Raw genomic sequence first — 16860 nt, 5'->3', positions numbered from 1 at the left:
AAAAGTTTAAATTTTCACATACATTATATATTAAATAATTTTCAGTTAGTGATGCATAATTCACTCTATTCTGCAAGTGCAAAGCTTAAGTCACATTAACTAAGATGCGCTGAGTTAAGTGGCTGGCTGTAAACTTCACGTCAGGCACACATGACCACATTCATTCAAATGGGGCAAAGGAGAAGTGCAGGGAAGTTTCTACTTTTTAACAACTTAAAGGTATTTTTTAAGAAATTGCTGCTGGTTTCATTGGGAATTTCAAAGGACATCTAAGAGTCAACCATACTACTCTAAGTTTCATGTTATCTGCTGGTCATACTGCCCAAGAATTACAGATTGCTTTGCCTAAAATATCTGAAACATCAGATTGTTATACAAATAGACATCATCTAGAGTCACCAAAGCATTTACTGTGCTTCCACACCTATCTTGGTGGCCTGTGAACACAAGTGTCTAAATTGTTAGTTCAGCCTTTGGACTACTAACAACTTAGCCATGCAGCCTAAATCTCCAAGGTTTTGTTCAATTTCATCTTTGGCCATTTCAACATAATTAAGAAAAACAAGGCAGCAACTTCCTACCTTATCCATCTTATCCTACTTTATCACATAATTTTACATTCAATCTAATCTCAAATTGGGTTACGTGCATTTAAGGAAAGGGTTTTAAACTCCCTATATCGACGATCTTGCTGGCGATTGCGCAGTCTCTGGTGAATAAATTCGATGATCTCAGAGCCAGGGTGCTGTATCAGAGGGACATTAGGACCACATGTGTCCTTTGTTTTATGGAATCCTGGTTAACCCCTTCTGTACTGGATGCAGCGATTCAGATCGCTGTGTGAGTTTACCACACACTGCCAGGATAGATCTATAGAGTCTCTCAAAAGCAGAGTTGGAGGAGTATGCCTCATGATCAACTCTTCTTGGTACACAAACAGATCAGCGCTGTCCCAACTCTGCTCACCAGACCTGGAATATCCAGCAGTAAAGTGACGTCCTTTTTACCTACCACAGGAATGGGGTCGTTTTGGTAGCAGTTTACATTCCACCACAGGCCAACATCAAGCAGGCTTTAGATGATCTGAGCAATGGGATCAACATGCATGAAACAGCACACCCTAATGTCTTCACTATCACTCTGGGAGATTTTAACCGGGCCAGTCTGAAAAAATCACTAAGCAACTACCATCAACAGATCACTTGCAGTACCAAAGAAAAAAACACACTGGACCATTGCTACACCACCCTCCAGAATGCCTACCGTGCCATTCCATGCCCTCACCTTGGGAAGTCTGATCACCTGGCTGTACTTCTACTCCCTGAGTACAGGCAGAAACTGAAGACTGCAGCACCAGTAGTGAGGACCAAGAAGGTGTGGACAAGGGAAGGGCATACAGGACTGTTTTGAATCGGTGGACTGGACTGTACTCAGGGATTCATCTTCAAACCTGGATGAGTATGCTGCAGTCATTACCGACTTCATTAAAACCTGTGTGGATGAGTGTGTGCCCACAAAGACTTACTGTACATTCTCAAACTAAAAGCCGTGGATGAACTGGGAGGTATGTTGTCTGCTGAAGGCTAGATCTGTAGCATTCAAATCTGGTGACCTAGGCCTATACAGGTATGATTTGCGGAGGGCTATTTCAAGGGTGAAGAGACAATTTCAAACGAGGTTGGAGGTGACACTGGATGCACGGCAACTCTGGCAGGGCCTGCAAGACATTACCTCCCCTGAAGCAAAACCCAATAAGCATGAAAGGCAGCGATGCTTCGCTACCAGAAGAACTCAACACCTTCTATGCACACTTTGAAAGAGAGAACACAACTACAGCTGTGAAGATCCCCGCTGCACCTTGTGACCCTGTGATCACTAGTGAACCCTCGCAAGGCAGAAGGTCCCGATGGAGTACCTGATAAGGCTCTGAAAACCTGTGCAAACCAACTAGGGGGAGTATTCAAGGACATTTTCAACCTCTCACTGCTTTGAGCGTAAGTTCCCACTTGCTTCAAAAAGGCAACAATTATACCAGTACCTAAGAAGAATTATGTGGGTTGCCATAATGTCTACCACCTGGTAGCACTCACATTGACAGTGATGGAATGCTTTGAGAGGTTGGTCATGACTAGAACGAACTCCTGCCTCAGCAAGGACCTGGACCCATTGCAATTTGCCTATCACCACAATAGGTCAATGGCAGACACTATCTCAATGGCTCTCCACATGGCATTAGACCAGCAGGACAACACAAACACCCACATCAGGATGCTTTTAATACCATCATTCCCACAATCCTGACTGAGAAATTGCAGAACCTGGGCCTCTGTACCTCCCTCTGCAATTGGATCCTCGACTTCCTAACCGGAAGACCACAATCTGTGCGGATTGGTGGTAACATATCCTCCTCGCTGACGACCAACACTTCAGGGGTGTGTGCTTAGCCCACTGATCTACTCTCTATATACACATGACTCTGTGGCTAGGCATAGCTCAAATCCCATCTGTAAATTTTCTCACAGTACAACCATTGTTGGTAGAATCTCAAGTGGTGACGGGAGGGCATACAGGAGTGAGATATGCCAATTAGTGGAGTGGTACCACAGCAACAACCTGGCATTCAATGTCAGTAAGACAAAAGAGCTGATTGTGGACTTCAGGAAGGTTAAGACGAAGGAACATATACCAATCCTTATAGAGGGATCAGAAGTGGAGAGAGTGAGCAGTTTTAAGTTCCTGGGTGTCAAGATCTCTGAGGATCTAACCTGGTCCCAACATATTGATGTAGTTATAAAGAAGGCAAGACAGCCACCATACTTTATTAGGAATTTGAAGAGATTTGGCATGTCAACAAATACTCTCAAAAATTTCTATAGTTGTACCATGGAGAGCATTTTGACAGGCTGCATCACTGTCTGGTATGGAGAGGCTACCGTACAGGACCGAAAGAAGCTGCAGAAAGTTTCAAATCTAGTCAGCTCCATCTTGGGCACTAGCCTACAAAGTACCCAGGACATCTTCAGGGAGCAGTGTCTCAGAAAGGCAGTGTCCATTATTAAGGACTTCCAGCACCCAGGGCATGACCTTTTCTCACTGTTACCTTCAGGCAGAAGGTACAGAAGCCTGAAGGCACACACTCAGCGATTCAGGAACAGCTTCTTCCCATCTGCCATCCAATTCCTAAATGGACATTGAATCTTTGGACACTACCTCACTTTCTTTTAAATATACTGTAGCGGTGTGCTACACGCAGTGCTAAAATAACGACACGAAGTTGGTAAACTGCAATTAAAGATGATTTTATTCGAACTTCACAGCCTTGCTTTAAAGCCTCCCTCATCCCGCCCTCCCCGGGCACGGATGCTCTAAGGGACATGTACTCACAAACCCCCGCAGGCTTTTTTCCCTTTGTTGCGGACCTGGCCTTTGTGCCTGCGCGCTGGCTATTTGTGAGCCGGTTCTAGTGCGCTAGGAAGTGGGTCGCCACAACACAGTATTTCTGTTTATGCGCTTATTTTAACCTATTCAATATATGTATACCGTAATTGATTCACTTATTATTTTTTCTATTTTATTTATTATTTGTTTCTCTGCTAGATTAGGTATTGTATTGAACTGCTGCTGCTAAGTTAACAAATGTCACCTCACATGCCAGTGATAATAAACCTGATTCTGACATTTTATTGCAGATTTCCAAACATTACTAATATTTTCTCTGAGTTAAGTGCTCCAATTAGAGTAACCTTTTTTAGTTTGAGAACATAATCAAATTCTAACAGTGCATTAATTTTGATTTCAGTGTATTGACATAATTTATAAGAATCTGAGTTTAGAAGTTATACTGATATAATTATTTTACAGTTGAATAGAACACAGGTCCAGTTTCAGGACAACTTATTATTGGAAGAACAGCAAACTACAGTCGAAGGGTGAGGAATATCCCACTTTCAACTCCACAGGATTATTTCTGACCCTGAACTACACATACTGGGCATTAATTTGCTGTTCTGCAATCTGAACAGCTTCCCATGGTAATCACATAACTTCAGGTGGGACAATTTTAAATGAACAGTGATCCAAATTAATACAAACCACACCTATAAACCAACCTGATGCAGGTTAACTCCAGTGCAGGTGTGAGCACATAAGGAATGCCTGCAGCTTTGCAGTGCAGTGTTAATGTGCACAAAATGTCAGAAGTGCAATATAGTCCCATTCATTTGACTAAGGATGGCGACTTTCACAAGGGAAGTTAAGTGGAATATAGTCTTACATGTATTACATCCTAAAGTTTCTGATCATTTGGGGGAAAAGCTTTTTTTTTTGCACAGGTTATCAGAAATAATACAAGGATGGGGTCTCACTAGCAGCAACCTGCTGCCCACTGGTAGTTCACTCTACCTCACAGTATCGCAGCAAGAGCAATGCTCTCAGCACATTGGAAAACAAGATTGCAGCTCAGGCTGCAACTCTGGTTCTGGTTGATGTCTCAGGCTACTGACCTTTTACTTAAACCATCTACTAATAACATCAGGCCACTTTATAGTTCAATGTTATGTGAGTGCATGTGATCAAGCAACACAATTAACAGTACCAATTTCTTACCAAATCAGCTTAAATGCTGATTATTTTGATTTGAAATATCATGAATCTCATATCAACTATGTGTAATGAAGGGAGGTGCTTTGTATTGGAAATTCACAGAAAGGAAAGATTTTAAAATGAAAATACAGTATTTTCTCTGAGTCTCCACATTTGAACTGTTTGAGCTGGGCTAATGAGCGATGCACATTTCTGCAGCATTTTAAAAATGAGTTTTACCAAGTAGAATGATTAAAATGATTAAAGAAACTGGTGGATTTTTTTTTATGGTGAACTGAACTAAAGCAAACAAAAGTAACATACTTTGAAAGGTAAACACTATCACAATTGTAAGAAATTACAATACCTCATCTCCCATTTGTGGAACAAAAGGACATCGCCTGGGCATAGTGTCTGTAATCCACACTGGTGGCAGCCATTCTTCCAAAGTCTCGCCTTGTCCTGGTAGTACCCTAGCTCTTCTCTGTAAAATCATAAGTAATGTTCAAATGGTCATTTTGACAACTGTTACGAATGTGCCACAACTCTGACGGGCTGAAGGGTACAAAGTAGCCCCCTCCTTCTTGAGAATCGCAAGATCGCTATTAATTCGGGGCTGAGACCCAGAAAATGAGAGAGAATCCTCAAGGTTTTGGAATGTGCCCTGGCCTCAGCAAGACAAAGCCACGGATAATGGCCATTGTCTCTTGGAGACAGAATTGTGTATTGAATACTGTACTATTCATTGAAGCCCTCAGGGGATGACCAGAGTGGGCTGGTTGAGGGATTGCATCATCCCAACCTGATTGACATCTGAGACCCCGTGAGTAAGGATAAAAGAGGGTCTGGGGAACAACCCCTTCAGACGCACCAGGAGAAACGCTAGAAATCCCATGACAGCGTTTAATAGCGACAGCCGGTGGGCTCGCGTGCGTCTTTTCCCTGGGATTGGCGGCCTTACCACGGAAGAACGGCTTAGCTAAAGAAGAGGCCACCAGTGAACGGCCTCGCTAAAGTACGACTACGGATCAAGATCGGATAAAGGAAAGCCGGCAAGTTTCTAAAATCTCTCTCTCCACCCAAAAGGCTGCAGCCTGAATAACTAAGTGACTTTTATATTTCCATCGGACAATACATTATCCCCTAGACAATGATAGAGCTTATTTCTTATTGATTATTATTATACCCGCACTTTTAGATTTAGTATTGACGACGTATATTATCTGTATGTTTGCATTGATATTATTTTTGTGTATTTTTACCAATAAATACTGTTAAAAACAGTACCATCAGACTTCAACGGACCTCTCTATCTTTGCTGGTAAGTGACCCAGTTATGGGGTTCGTAACACAACAAATGAGTTGCTACCTCTGCTTTTCTGTTCTACAAAGTGCATCAAAAAGAAGTAAGACATCACCTTCATCCTTTTTTCCTTTGGCTTCCTTCTTATCTTTGGAGCAGCAGAACTATCTTTATCTTCCTTGTGTTTTTTCCTCTCCTTCTTCAACTCTTTTTCCTTCCCTTTCTCTTTATCACCCTCATCTTCTGAACTGCTCACAGCTTTTTTTGCTTGCTGCCGTGAAGATTTCTTTGGGGGCTGGAGATTAATACCAACATCTGCAGTCCAGTCAGAATAGTCACTTGAATAATCACTAAAAAAAGAATTACATTAAGTTGGTCTGACTTCCTACGGAAGACCTCAAAAATATACAATTAACAGTGTTACTACCTCCGTAAGTGTTGAGAGTTTGTAGGCTTCTCTGCTTTAATTGCACAGAACTTCTTTGAAGTAATGTCCTCTGTATTACTATCCTAAACATTGAGGAGTTTATTGATAAGCTTTTCAAGAGTCACCTGCACATAACTGTCCAAGCACATTGCACTTCATGTCCACCGATGCAGAGTTTGGGGGGTGCAGACCGCACATAATCTTAACACAAAGGGGAAGCCGTAGTGGAAGGGGGAGTAAGTGGGTAAAAAGGGCAGGAAGGATGGAAATGGAATGGTAGGAAAGGGAGGGAAGAAAAAGCTAGTAGAGGGGTTACTAGAGGGAAGTGAAGAAGGATATTGCAGCAGTAAGGGACAAGAGAAAAAACAATACTGTGTAGTAGATTTAAAGTGGATCGTACTTTATTTTTAATATTTACCTTACTTAACAATAGTTTCAACAGGATCAGTAGGAGTTATTAGTTCAGGTGCTGTCATGATTTGCCTTGGCTCTTGAATGGACAGGAGGATGAATAATGCATCCATTCCATCTCACCTGACACACTTTCTTAATTTTTAATGTGTGCACGTATCTATTTTTGATTCTCAGATTATCCAAATTCTTTTAGGTTCTTATGTGGGAAATCTCTTAGTTCTAAAGCTATAATAACATAAGAGAGAGAGGAAATGTAGGTCATAATACCCCTTAGACCTGTTCCACTGGTCAATAAAATCATGGATGGTTCTAATTTTGACCTTTTGACATTTTCCTGCCCAATCAATTCAATGCTACATCACTACTAACACCAGCAGTAGTAATCACCAAATCTTGCTTAAAATTTAAAGAAAATGGTAAATGGCTTAAAACATCAATTGCCTTGAACTGCTGCTCTCATTGTGCCATGCATCTCCATCTTCTTCTGAGGTTACACCGTTGACACCACGGACTTCAAGCTCCTGAAAATTAAAATCAAAATGGAATGACAATATATACTATCATAATTAATGGTGCACATTCACTGTGCTCTAAAAACATGAATTTTAACAATTAAAATTGTAAGCCCGCCAATACTTTGCATGATTGTTTTAATGATGAATTTAAAAACACTGAAATCCAAAAGCAAAACTACTCTGTTGACATGCTCAAGGTCACAGTACATTTGCACTAATTTGAATCCTCACAACACAAGATACCATTAGAAAGTTCACACACTTTCAAAAATGGGCAACTTATAACAGATATGGGTAACAAATGCCCTTCTTGTACAATTAAAACTCAATATAGTTCAAGAACATACAAGGAAGGCCAAAAGAAAGTACACGATAAAACAATGATTTAGTCTCCTCAACAGCTTACAGGCTTTTTCATTCAACTTTAAGTATTTTAGTTTTCTTAATCAATTACCAGTGTAAATTATCTTCTCCTAGCTTCTTTTATTTGATTGAGTTATTGTCTTTCTTTGACCATGACCTTAGTAATATTAATTGAGTAATGCCAGTCGGATATCAATAGGCAGAATGTCTATTTCAACCAACTGAAAATGGCTGAGAGAGTTATGCGTCTGATTAACTTTGAAGTACTGCTGGCCAGGTGATTCAAATAGTGGTTCAGAACTCCACCCCCCCCCCCCCCCCCCCACACACCTCCACCAATCCTCCCACTCTGTTCCAATTTTCTCATAACTACACTTGAGTAATGGCAAATATTATACCAACATTTCCACTTCAGAAAGGAAATCACACTTGACAAATACCACCACTAATCTTTAGGGGTGAAATCCATGACTTGAGTTAGCATACCAAAGAACCGCACAACTCCAAGTTTGTAAACCCAGCAACTGATGATACAGAATAATCATATGAGCATATGAAAAAGAAAATACTTATAATGTTGAATTATAAAAGGCCATAGCCTACTGAGGGAACAAAAGAATTGTATCATAAAATATATTCTTTATGCTTCCTCATGTATTTCTGAACAATGTTGAGCTTCATTTATGTGAGAGCAGCCAAAAAGACACTTAGAAGGAAGTGCCACTCCTGGATGTACAAGTCTATGTCATATGGTCACCAGTCCTGCTGTCATTCAATAATGTCAAGATTTCTCATTTTCACCTCAACTATTTTGATAGTTCCCCCGTTAACCGCAACGCCATAATATAACAATATTTATGTAAATCAGCCTTGAATATATTCATTAATTCAGTCATCAGAGCTCTCCATTTTAAAGGATCCCAGAGTTTTTAAATTCCATGAGAAGAAATTCCTTCCCATCTCCATTATAAATGAGTGATCCCTTATCCTAAAACTCTCCCTAAATGTTTCAGCATTCTGCCAGGAGGGGAAACATCTTCTCACTCATCCACGAAATATGATGCTTCAGTAAGATCACTACCTGCATTATTCTAAACTTCAGTGAGTCACAGAATAAAGCATCAAAACCAGGCCTTTCTGCCCAACTGATCTATACTGACCACAGTACCAGCCCTGCTAGTACCAGTTGACAAATCGCCTAATCTGCTCAAACTCAAACATTTCTCTAAGTCAACCATTTCCACCTAGGAAGCAATGCAGATTATCTTCCCAGTGAAAGTATACCTCTTTTTAAAATCAGGACAACTGTACACATACTCCAGCTATAGCCGCATCAGCTCCCTATGTAGTATTAACAAAATTTCTCTCCTTTTGTACTCCAGGTCCTTTTACCAATACAGTGGATTCTGACTAATTGGGCCAATATATTTTGGCCCAATTACGTGGGGGTCCCAACTAGCTAAAGTTTAATATAAATAGTTAAAAAGACAAACTATTTTTCAACTGAGTAACAAATTATGTATTTAATGAAATACAGAACAAACCAGAACACTAATACTACAGTACTATAAATCTGTGCGTTAGTTAATAATTATTGACAGGAATTCATCCAGTGTACACTGCCATGTACTATCGATTGACTGTAAATGAACAAAATCAGCAGAGACACCAAGTGCAGATAATGGACTACCTACAAACAATGCTTTAGATGATTGCATCCTATCTTCATTTTCACTGTAATATTCGAGATGATCATTGATACCTTCAAATTCTTTGTAGTTTCTAACTTGTTGAAGTAGTGAAATCATTCTGTTTTCACTCCTGGCCATTCCTGGTATATCCAAGCCTGAATGCTTGAAACTGCAGTGAGCAAATCAGTTCTGAATTGCCTTACTGCTTATTTCTCGCCAACTAGTAAGCAACAAAAATCACTGGTTCTTGAACACAAACATACACAACTGACACTGTTCACTCTAAGCACGATGTACCGTCTCACAGCCACACATGTGCACGCAGCTGTCGCTAGTTAGAAGTGTTCAGCAACTGTCACAATAATCACGCATAGTGTCCCAAATAAACAAAGGGAATCCTGGCCATTTTCAAGTTTTTGTTCTTTAAGAGTTGCCCCAAATAAATGGCTGCCATGATTAACCAATGGCCCAATTAACCAGAATTCACTGTATTTCATTTGTCTTCTTAATTACTGCTAACTTTCTACAGCACAATACAGGCCCTTCGGCCTACAAACTACTTATTAAGTTTGATAATATGTCAATTCATAATTTGAAAACAGTTGCATAATTGTCACATATTGTATCTAATCAGGTAGTTCTATGATCATCGGGAAAAATTTCATGCATGAGCCTAGAAATTGTTAAAAATGTATAATTCATGGAAAACTTAATCAACCAAATAACATGTTCATCCTCTATTCAACAATTAACCCATATAACAACCAGTACTGTTTCAGCAACTTGATCTTTAACAAATTACATTAAAAAGTATTTTCCTATAAAATTTACCTCTGAAGAGCTGTTGTTATCTACATTCTGCTGTGAATTTCTGCTGCTGTCATCAATGGCAGATCTTGTGCGGTAATTGTGTACATTCTGGCGGCCTGGTTTTCTCACCTCCCCGTTTTCATGCAACTGTTCATAGGTATGGGCCTAAAAATCATCCATTTAATAAGGCAGATTTAGTTTTTTAAAATATTCACTTTAAGTTGCTCAAAAATACCACTGCAACTTCCCAGTCAATCAATTTTTAATAGCAACTGTATCACCAGGTTTATACAAGTTTAAATCTTACATCTTAATGGTTGCCATAATCCAAGAGAACACAAGATTACCTTCAAGTGGAATTGGACTGTGGCACAAAATTAAAGTTCACAAAATGGAAATGAGATGAGGATTGATTCAGTTTGAAATGAACATGTAAAAATGAACAATATAAAATCAAAGGGAATTGCAGGTGCCAGAAATCGTAATAGCAGAGTGTGCTGGAAACGCCCACCAGGCAGGACAACATCTGATAAAGGATCATGAACATAAAACATTAATTTCATTACTCTTTTCACAGATACTGCCTCATCTGCTCAGTATTTCTTAATTTTCCTATTTCCATTCCACATCAAAAGGAACTGCTAACATCCTGATCTGAATGTAATCTGAATGAATCTTATCTGAAAGTAATATGTCAAATAACAGGAAACCGTTTCCTTCCACAAATTGAGAGGTGGATTCGGAGACATTCAATTTAAACCAGCACTTTAAAAAAATTAAAACAGATCTGTTTTTCCAACATCAACTTGTTCTACATGTGAGCAGAAATATGGGATTTATTTAAAAATAATTGATATTTAATACATCAGAAAGGAACTCTCACTAAATTGATGTTCTTCAAAGTCACATTCAAAATAGATTTCTAAAAGTACTAATTCAGAGACAACACATGTACTCCATTTACCACTACCCCAGAGATCATTCTGGATGTCCAGTCTGAATGCTCAGGAACGTGCAGCTTGTGCTTTAAAAAGACAAATACTTGGTTACATGCTGCTGGGCTGGGGAGATGATAACAACCCCTGCCTCCTCACTGTTGCAATTTGCTGTGCTGCAAACCTTGTCCAAACCTTAACCTTTCATTGCTGATCTCCAGCAATAAATTGTCATACTTGACGGGGAAAGATTATCTGTGAAGGGGGATGATCAGTATGGACACTCAGCATGAAGAAAGCAAGACTATTTTTGGGGGGACCAGCAGCAACCACAGACCACCCAGGTCCAATACTACCTCTCATTGGACTTTTCAGTTGACCTTATTACTGTAGAAAAACTTAGGCTGGGGAGGGCTATGTAATCAAACAAATAGATGAATAGAGCCTTTGCACACCACCCTCTGAATATATGCAATGTCAAGGTAGCCAGTTTCCATCACAGCAGTGCACAGCAGCAAAGACAGCAAAAATTTGTGTCGGGTTCTTAGCTCAAAAGCATCTTTGGTAAAGCATCTTTTCTTATCTAATCTAATTAGAGCTCCTTGTAGGATTCAACCCAAAAGCGCACATTCCTATTTAGCAAGGTAATGGTTCAACTAATTTGAGTTATTGCAATTTCAGAATACTTTTTTTTTGTTTTAGATAAGCAGTCTTTTATATTAATTCAGTTTTTCTCTCTCCCTACACACTATCTATCTTTTAAGCAGTTCTGTTTTTTTTTGTTCTTTGTTTCATAAATGACTTTATCATTTATCACTAAGTATTCAAATTCCCGTTGAAAATATAGAGTAAATCACAAGGGTCTTAGGACCACTGTTGTATAGAAGGACTTGGGAGTATAAGTCTATAGCTCATTGTAAGTAGAGAAACAGATTCATAAGGTGGTCAAGAAGCCAGGACATTGTGGGGACATCATATTCCAAATGTATGAAACATTGTTAGATCGCACTAGAAGTACTCTGTACAGTTCTGTCACCATGCTACAGGAAGATTGTGGTGGAAACAGAGAGTGCAGAAGAGATTCACCAGGATGTTGCCTAGAATAAAGAGCTATAATCGTAGGCAGAGATTGGATAGGTTGGATTTAATCTCTCTAGAACATGGGATGCTAAGATGTAACCTCAAAGAGGCTTATAAAATTATGAGGGGCACAAATAGGATAGACAGTCAGAATCTTTATCTTAGGAGGGTGGGACTAAAACTGGAGGACAAAGGATTAAGGAGAGAGGGGAGAAATTTAAAGATGATCCAAGTGGGAAACTTTTCAGAAAAGTGAAGAGGGTGCATATCTAGAAATAACTGCCACAAGAGATGGTAAATACAATTACAGTGTTTTTACAAGCATTTACGCATGTACTTAGATAGGAAAGGCATTGAAAGATATGGAAGGGCCAATGTGATTAACATAAATGGGCATCATGGTTGGCATGGACATAGTGGGCCAAGAGGACCAGCTTCTGTGCTTTAAGATTCTGTGATCTATTAACTTTATTCCACTGTAACTTGGTATCAGGTCAAGTCCTGAGAGATAAAAAGAAAACAACTTGAACCACCAAGTTGAATATAGACTTATACCTTCATTGGGAACCTGCAGTTGGCAGTGGATAGACCAGTACATTTGATCAGACAAAAATGGAGAAAACAACTAACATTCAGGATTTCTGGAACTCCTATAGGCAATGAATGACCTTGTGTGCTGTGGGTGGTTGGATTCTTTGTTGTTAAACCTTCTAGCCTTGTGCACAAAGGTCAGCATCTAGCATACCTGAAGCTATCTCAGCAAAAGTCATAGTGCACACAAGTAAATACAAAATTGCAGAAGAGTTTCTGCAATTTTTATGGAAGGTTGATGGTTCTCTCTTCCCAAAAATTCTGTCTTCGTGCTGTTGAACACTACTGTTGGAGGAAGACTGTGTGATTGTTTTGCTGAAAAGGCCATTACACACTTGAAATAAAGTAGCAATCATTTCATAATCAAGATGAAATAAAAATGAAATAAAAAATTTATCTTCACAAAACCAATCACTTGGGTTCATCTATAATATGTACAGTTCACCTCATTTACTCAAAAGATTGTAGAGTATCACACTGGCTAAACAAATTGAATCGTAAAGTTAGGAAGAAAAATTTAAGTTTTATTCCAACAATCAATACATATCTTGTTTCGCCCAATCTAGGTTTGACTAAACAGTAAGAGAAAGCATAAATTTGCAAAGCAGTTGCTTGTTCCCTTTTGTGCTCAGTTTCAAGTTCTTATGGAATCTTTCCACTGATTATAACGACGATACTCTCAGTACTTAGTTTTCTTAGTTACAGCACACTACTTGTACAGTTACAACAAAAAGTTTGTGAATCCTTTGCAATTACCTAGTTTTCTGCATTCATTACTCATAAAATGCAATTTGATCTTTATCTAAGTCACAATAATAGACAAACACAATCTGCCTAAACTAATAACACATAAACAATTGTACTTGTCGTCAATACTGAGTACACCATTTAAACAATCATAGTCTAGGTTCAAAAAAGTATGTGAATCTCAGAGGTAATGCTTTCTACAAAAGCTATTTGGAGTCAGGCATCCCAATCAATGAGATGAGATTGGAGGTGTGGGTTGTAGAGGTGCCCTGCCTCATAAAAAAGACACACAAAGTCAGGTTACTAACAGGGCATGCTCTTCTCATGAAAGATCTGTATATGTGCACCATTCCTTGATCAAAACGACTTTCAGAGGACCTTAAAAGAATTGTTGAGACACATGAAGCTAGAAAATGCTACAAAAGCATTTCTAAAGACATGAGTGCTCATCAGTCCACGGTAAGAGAAGTTGTCTATAAATGGAGGAAATTCATTAATGTTGTTACTCTCCCTAGGAATGGGCATCCTGCAAACATCACACCAAGAGCACAACATGCAATGTTGAAGGAGGTGAAAATGAACCCAAGAGTAACAGCAAAAGACCTGCAGAAATCTTCAGCGCTTGCTAAAGTCTCTGTTCATGTGTTCACTATAAGAAAAAAACTGAAATAGAATGGTGTTCATGAAAAAACCATTGCTGCACGTCTCAAGTTTGCAAACGACCACATGGATGTTCCACAATTCTTCTGGGACAATATTCTGCGGACAGATGAGACGGAAGTTGAATTTTTAGGCAGAAGTGCATACCACTATGTTTGGAGGAAAAAAGGCACTGCACACCAACACCAAAACTTCATCCCAACTGTGAAGCATGGTGGAAGAGTCATCATGGTTTGGGGCTGCTTTGCTGCCTCAGGGCCTGGACAGCTTGCAGTCATTGACAGAATCATTAATTCAAAATTGTACCAGGACATTTTACAGGAGAATGTCAGAGTAGTAGTCTGTCCCCTGAAGCTCAATAAAAGCTGGGTGACGCAACAAGACAATGATATAAAATACAAGGGTAAATCAATAACAGAATGGTTTTTAAAAAAAAGGAAATTTGTGTTTTGGAATGGCCAAGTCACAGTCCAGGCCTTGAGATACTGTGGCATGTCCTGAAGAGGGTTGTTCATGCAAGGTATCCCAGAAATATTGATGAACTGAAACCGTTTTGTATGGAGGAATGGTCTAAAATCCCTCTTCATTGTTCTGCAAGTCTGATCAGCAGCAGTTTGGTGGAGGTTACTGCTGCTCAAGGAAGTTCTACCAGTTATTAAATAGAAGGGTTCACATACATTTTCCAGCCTGGCCTGTGAATGATTAAACAATGTGTTCAATAAAGAAATGAAAGCACAATTGTTTGTCTGTTATTAGTTTAGGCAGTTTGCATTTGTCTATTATCATGAGCTAGATGAAGATCAGACCACATTTTATGAGTAATTAATGCAGAAAACCAGGTAGTTGCAAATGGCTTACAAACTTTTTCTTGCAACTGCACAATTATGGTTGATCTAATAAATATTAGCAGGTTGCAAGAGACTGACTGCAAAGCAACACCAGGGAAAGGAACTAAAGTTTGTGGCTATAATTTCAGCTCTGTAATTAAGCTTATATGGAGGGGAGAAAAGACATGTTTTCACAAGAAGCAAGGAACAGTAAGTAATAATTCATCCAGGCTGCTTTTCCACTTCCTGCTGGTCAAGTTAAGTCTACAATTAAAAAATAGCTTTAAAAAAAATCTGACACTTTAATTACAGCTGCATTCTGTTTGTCCTCAATCGACTACGTCAATTATTTATTATTATCCCTTATCCTGTTTGATGCAGAAAGCCCTTCTCATTTCATTCATGAATATCACAACACATGTGGAAATGCTTCTAGCACTGCCAGGGTGAATTTTGCTTTCAGTGATCTCCAAATAAGTCTATAGTTTTACATATAGTAATACGCATTCAAAGGATTAATTTATTTCCCATTTATAAACAGCAAGGTCAAGACATAACTGGAAGCAAAATACAATTAGCACCTTTGATAAAATAAATCTTCTGAGGTATATGCTTACACAGGTTAGGACCAATATAAGATAAAACTCTCTCCTAAGTTTATTACACCACAATTTGAGAAATATATAGTTAAGTTCTAGTATAAAATTTAAATCATATAATAACTTGCAAAAAGAAATCCAGGAAAATAGACTGGTTGCAATTATTCATACTGTTGCAACCTTAGAAAACATCAGTCATAAGCTTGGTTATTTAGAGCATGAAGAATCAATCTTTAAATCATCTTAGAGTTATGCAATATTTTAACTAACCATTTTGACTATCCTTCTAGAATTGCTAAATGTATCTGATGAAGTAATTACCTTGTTTTCTCGTTGAACTTGATTTGTTGTTTTCTTTCTCCTCTCATATTTATAAATGTTGACTTCTTCTTCCCCTTTGGCTGCTCTACATTCTTCCTGCTTACTGTAACACAAGTATAATTAGAAAAGGGAAGTTAAGAGAGGCACCCACATATACATCAACTGGATAATAAAGATGAAAATCTGTCGATGCTTTCCAGGGTCTCAATGTTGGAGCATTTTTGTTAGGGCATATTGTGCAGTGATCAGAGGGTGGCAGAGGACCTTCATTTTGCAAAAGTTCAGCCACAATACAGTCTACGTGGTCACTACATAATGGCCTTTTATTTCAGACTCTCCAGTTTCTTTGCTGATAAGTGAAATGATCTCTGGATCACTAATTTAGGCTGCACAATTGGTAGCCCTGTAACATAATCACAGTGCTACAGCAATATAATTTAATATACCCAGAACATATAATTGATGGAAAAACTTGTTGCAAAGTATTAACAGTGAGTATCACGCAAACTATAATGCAGAATGCATATTCCAAAGGGTAAAAATAATTATTATCAATGGAAACAATGGACATTCCATTTCACTTATAAAAGAGAAATCACATCATGTACAATTTTGCTTTTCTTCCATTAAATACATATACATACCTGGCTACACCCTGGGTTAATTCTGGCACTACTACCCTCCGACTCCAGGCCACAAGATCCCGCTCAGTGGCAATTTCACTTCTAGGTGCATTACTGTGCATCTGCCGCACACCTTCAATCTGTCCACTGCGCCGCAAGCCAACATTTGGAGGTGAGTGCATCTCAGAGGTAGAACTTTGTGAGCCTAGAATGAACAAATACAAAACCTTCTGTAATGCCTGCCATAGTGCTTCAAGGCAGGAGAAAAATTGCATGGTGGTACGCTAGCAGAATGCATTTCAAACAGACAGGAGGATAATTACCATAAGTAGCAATTTGGACTCAAAATGACATATTTGGAAAGAATACGGAT

General features: G+C 38.9%; 1 protein-coding gene across 4 annotated transcripts in view; it reads right to left on the bottom strand.

Annotated features, from left to right (window-relative positions):
• Positions 1-16860, bottom strand: part of phip (PHIP subunit of CUL4-Ring ligase complex) — a 169862-nt gene that overhangs the window by 39165 nt on the left and 113837 nt on the right. For all 4 annotated transcript variants that reach the window (XM_073056444.1, XM_073056443.1, XM_073056440.1 and 1 more), the window contains exons 19-24: positions 16509-16692; positions 15865-15967; positions 10126-10269; positions 7167-7246; positions 6000-6234; positions 4949-5065 (exon numbers count right to left, since the gene is read on the bottom strand). In XM_073056444.1, the coding sequence (XP_072912545.1) occupies positions 4949-5065; positions 6000-6234; positions 7167-7246; positions 10126-10269; positions 15865-15967; positions 16509-16692 (863 nt within the window). The remainder of the gene's footprint in view (positions 1-4948; positions 5066-5999; positions 6235-7166; positions 7247-10125; positions 10270-15864; positions 15968-16508; positions 16693-16860) is intronic.

The sequence above is a fragment of the Hemitrygon akajei genome, chromosome 9 (genome assembly GCF_048418815.1).
Source record: "Hemitrygon akajei chromosome 9, sHemAka1.3, whole genome shotgun sequence".
NCBI lineage: Eukaryota > Metazoa > Chordata > Chondrichthyes > Myliobatiformes > Dasyatidae > Hemitrygon > Hemitrygon akajei.
Note: the sequence above shows the minus strand (reverse complement) of the source record. Positions and strands in the feature narration are given on the sequence as shown.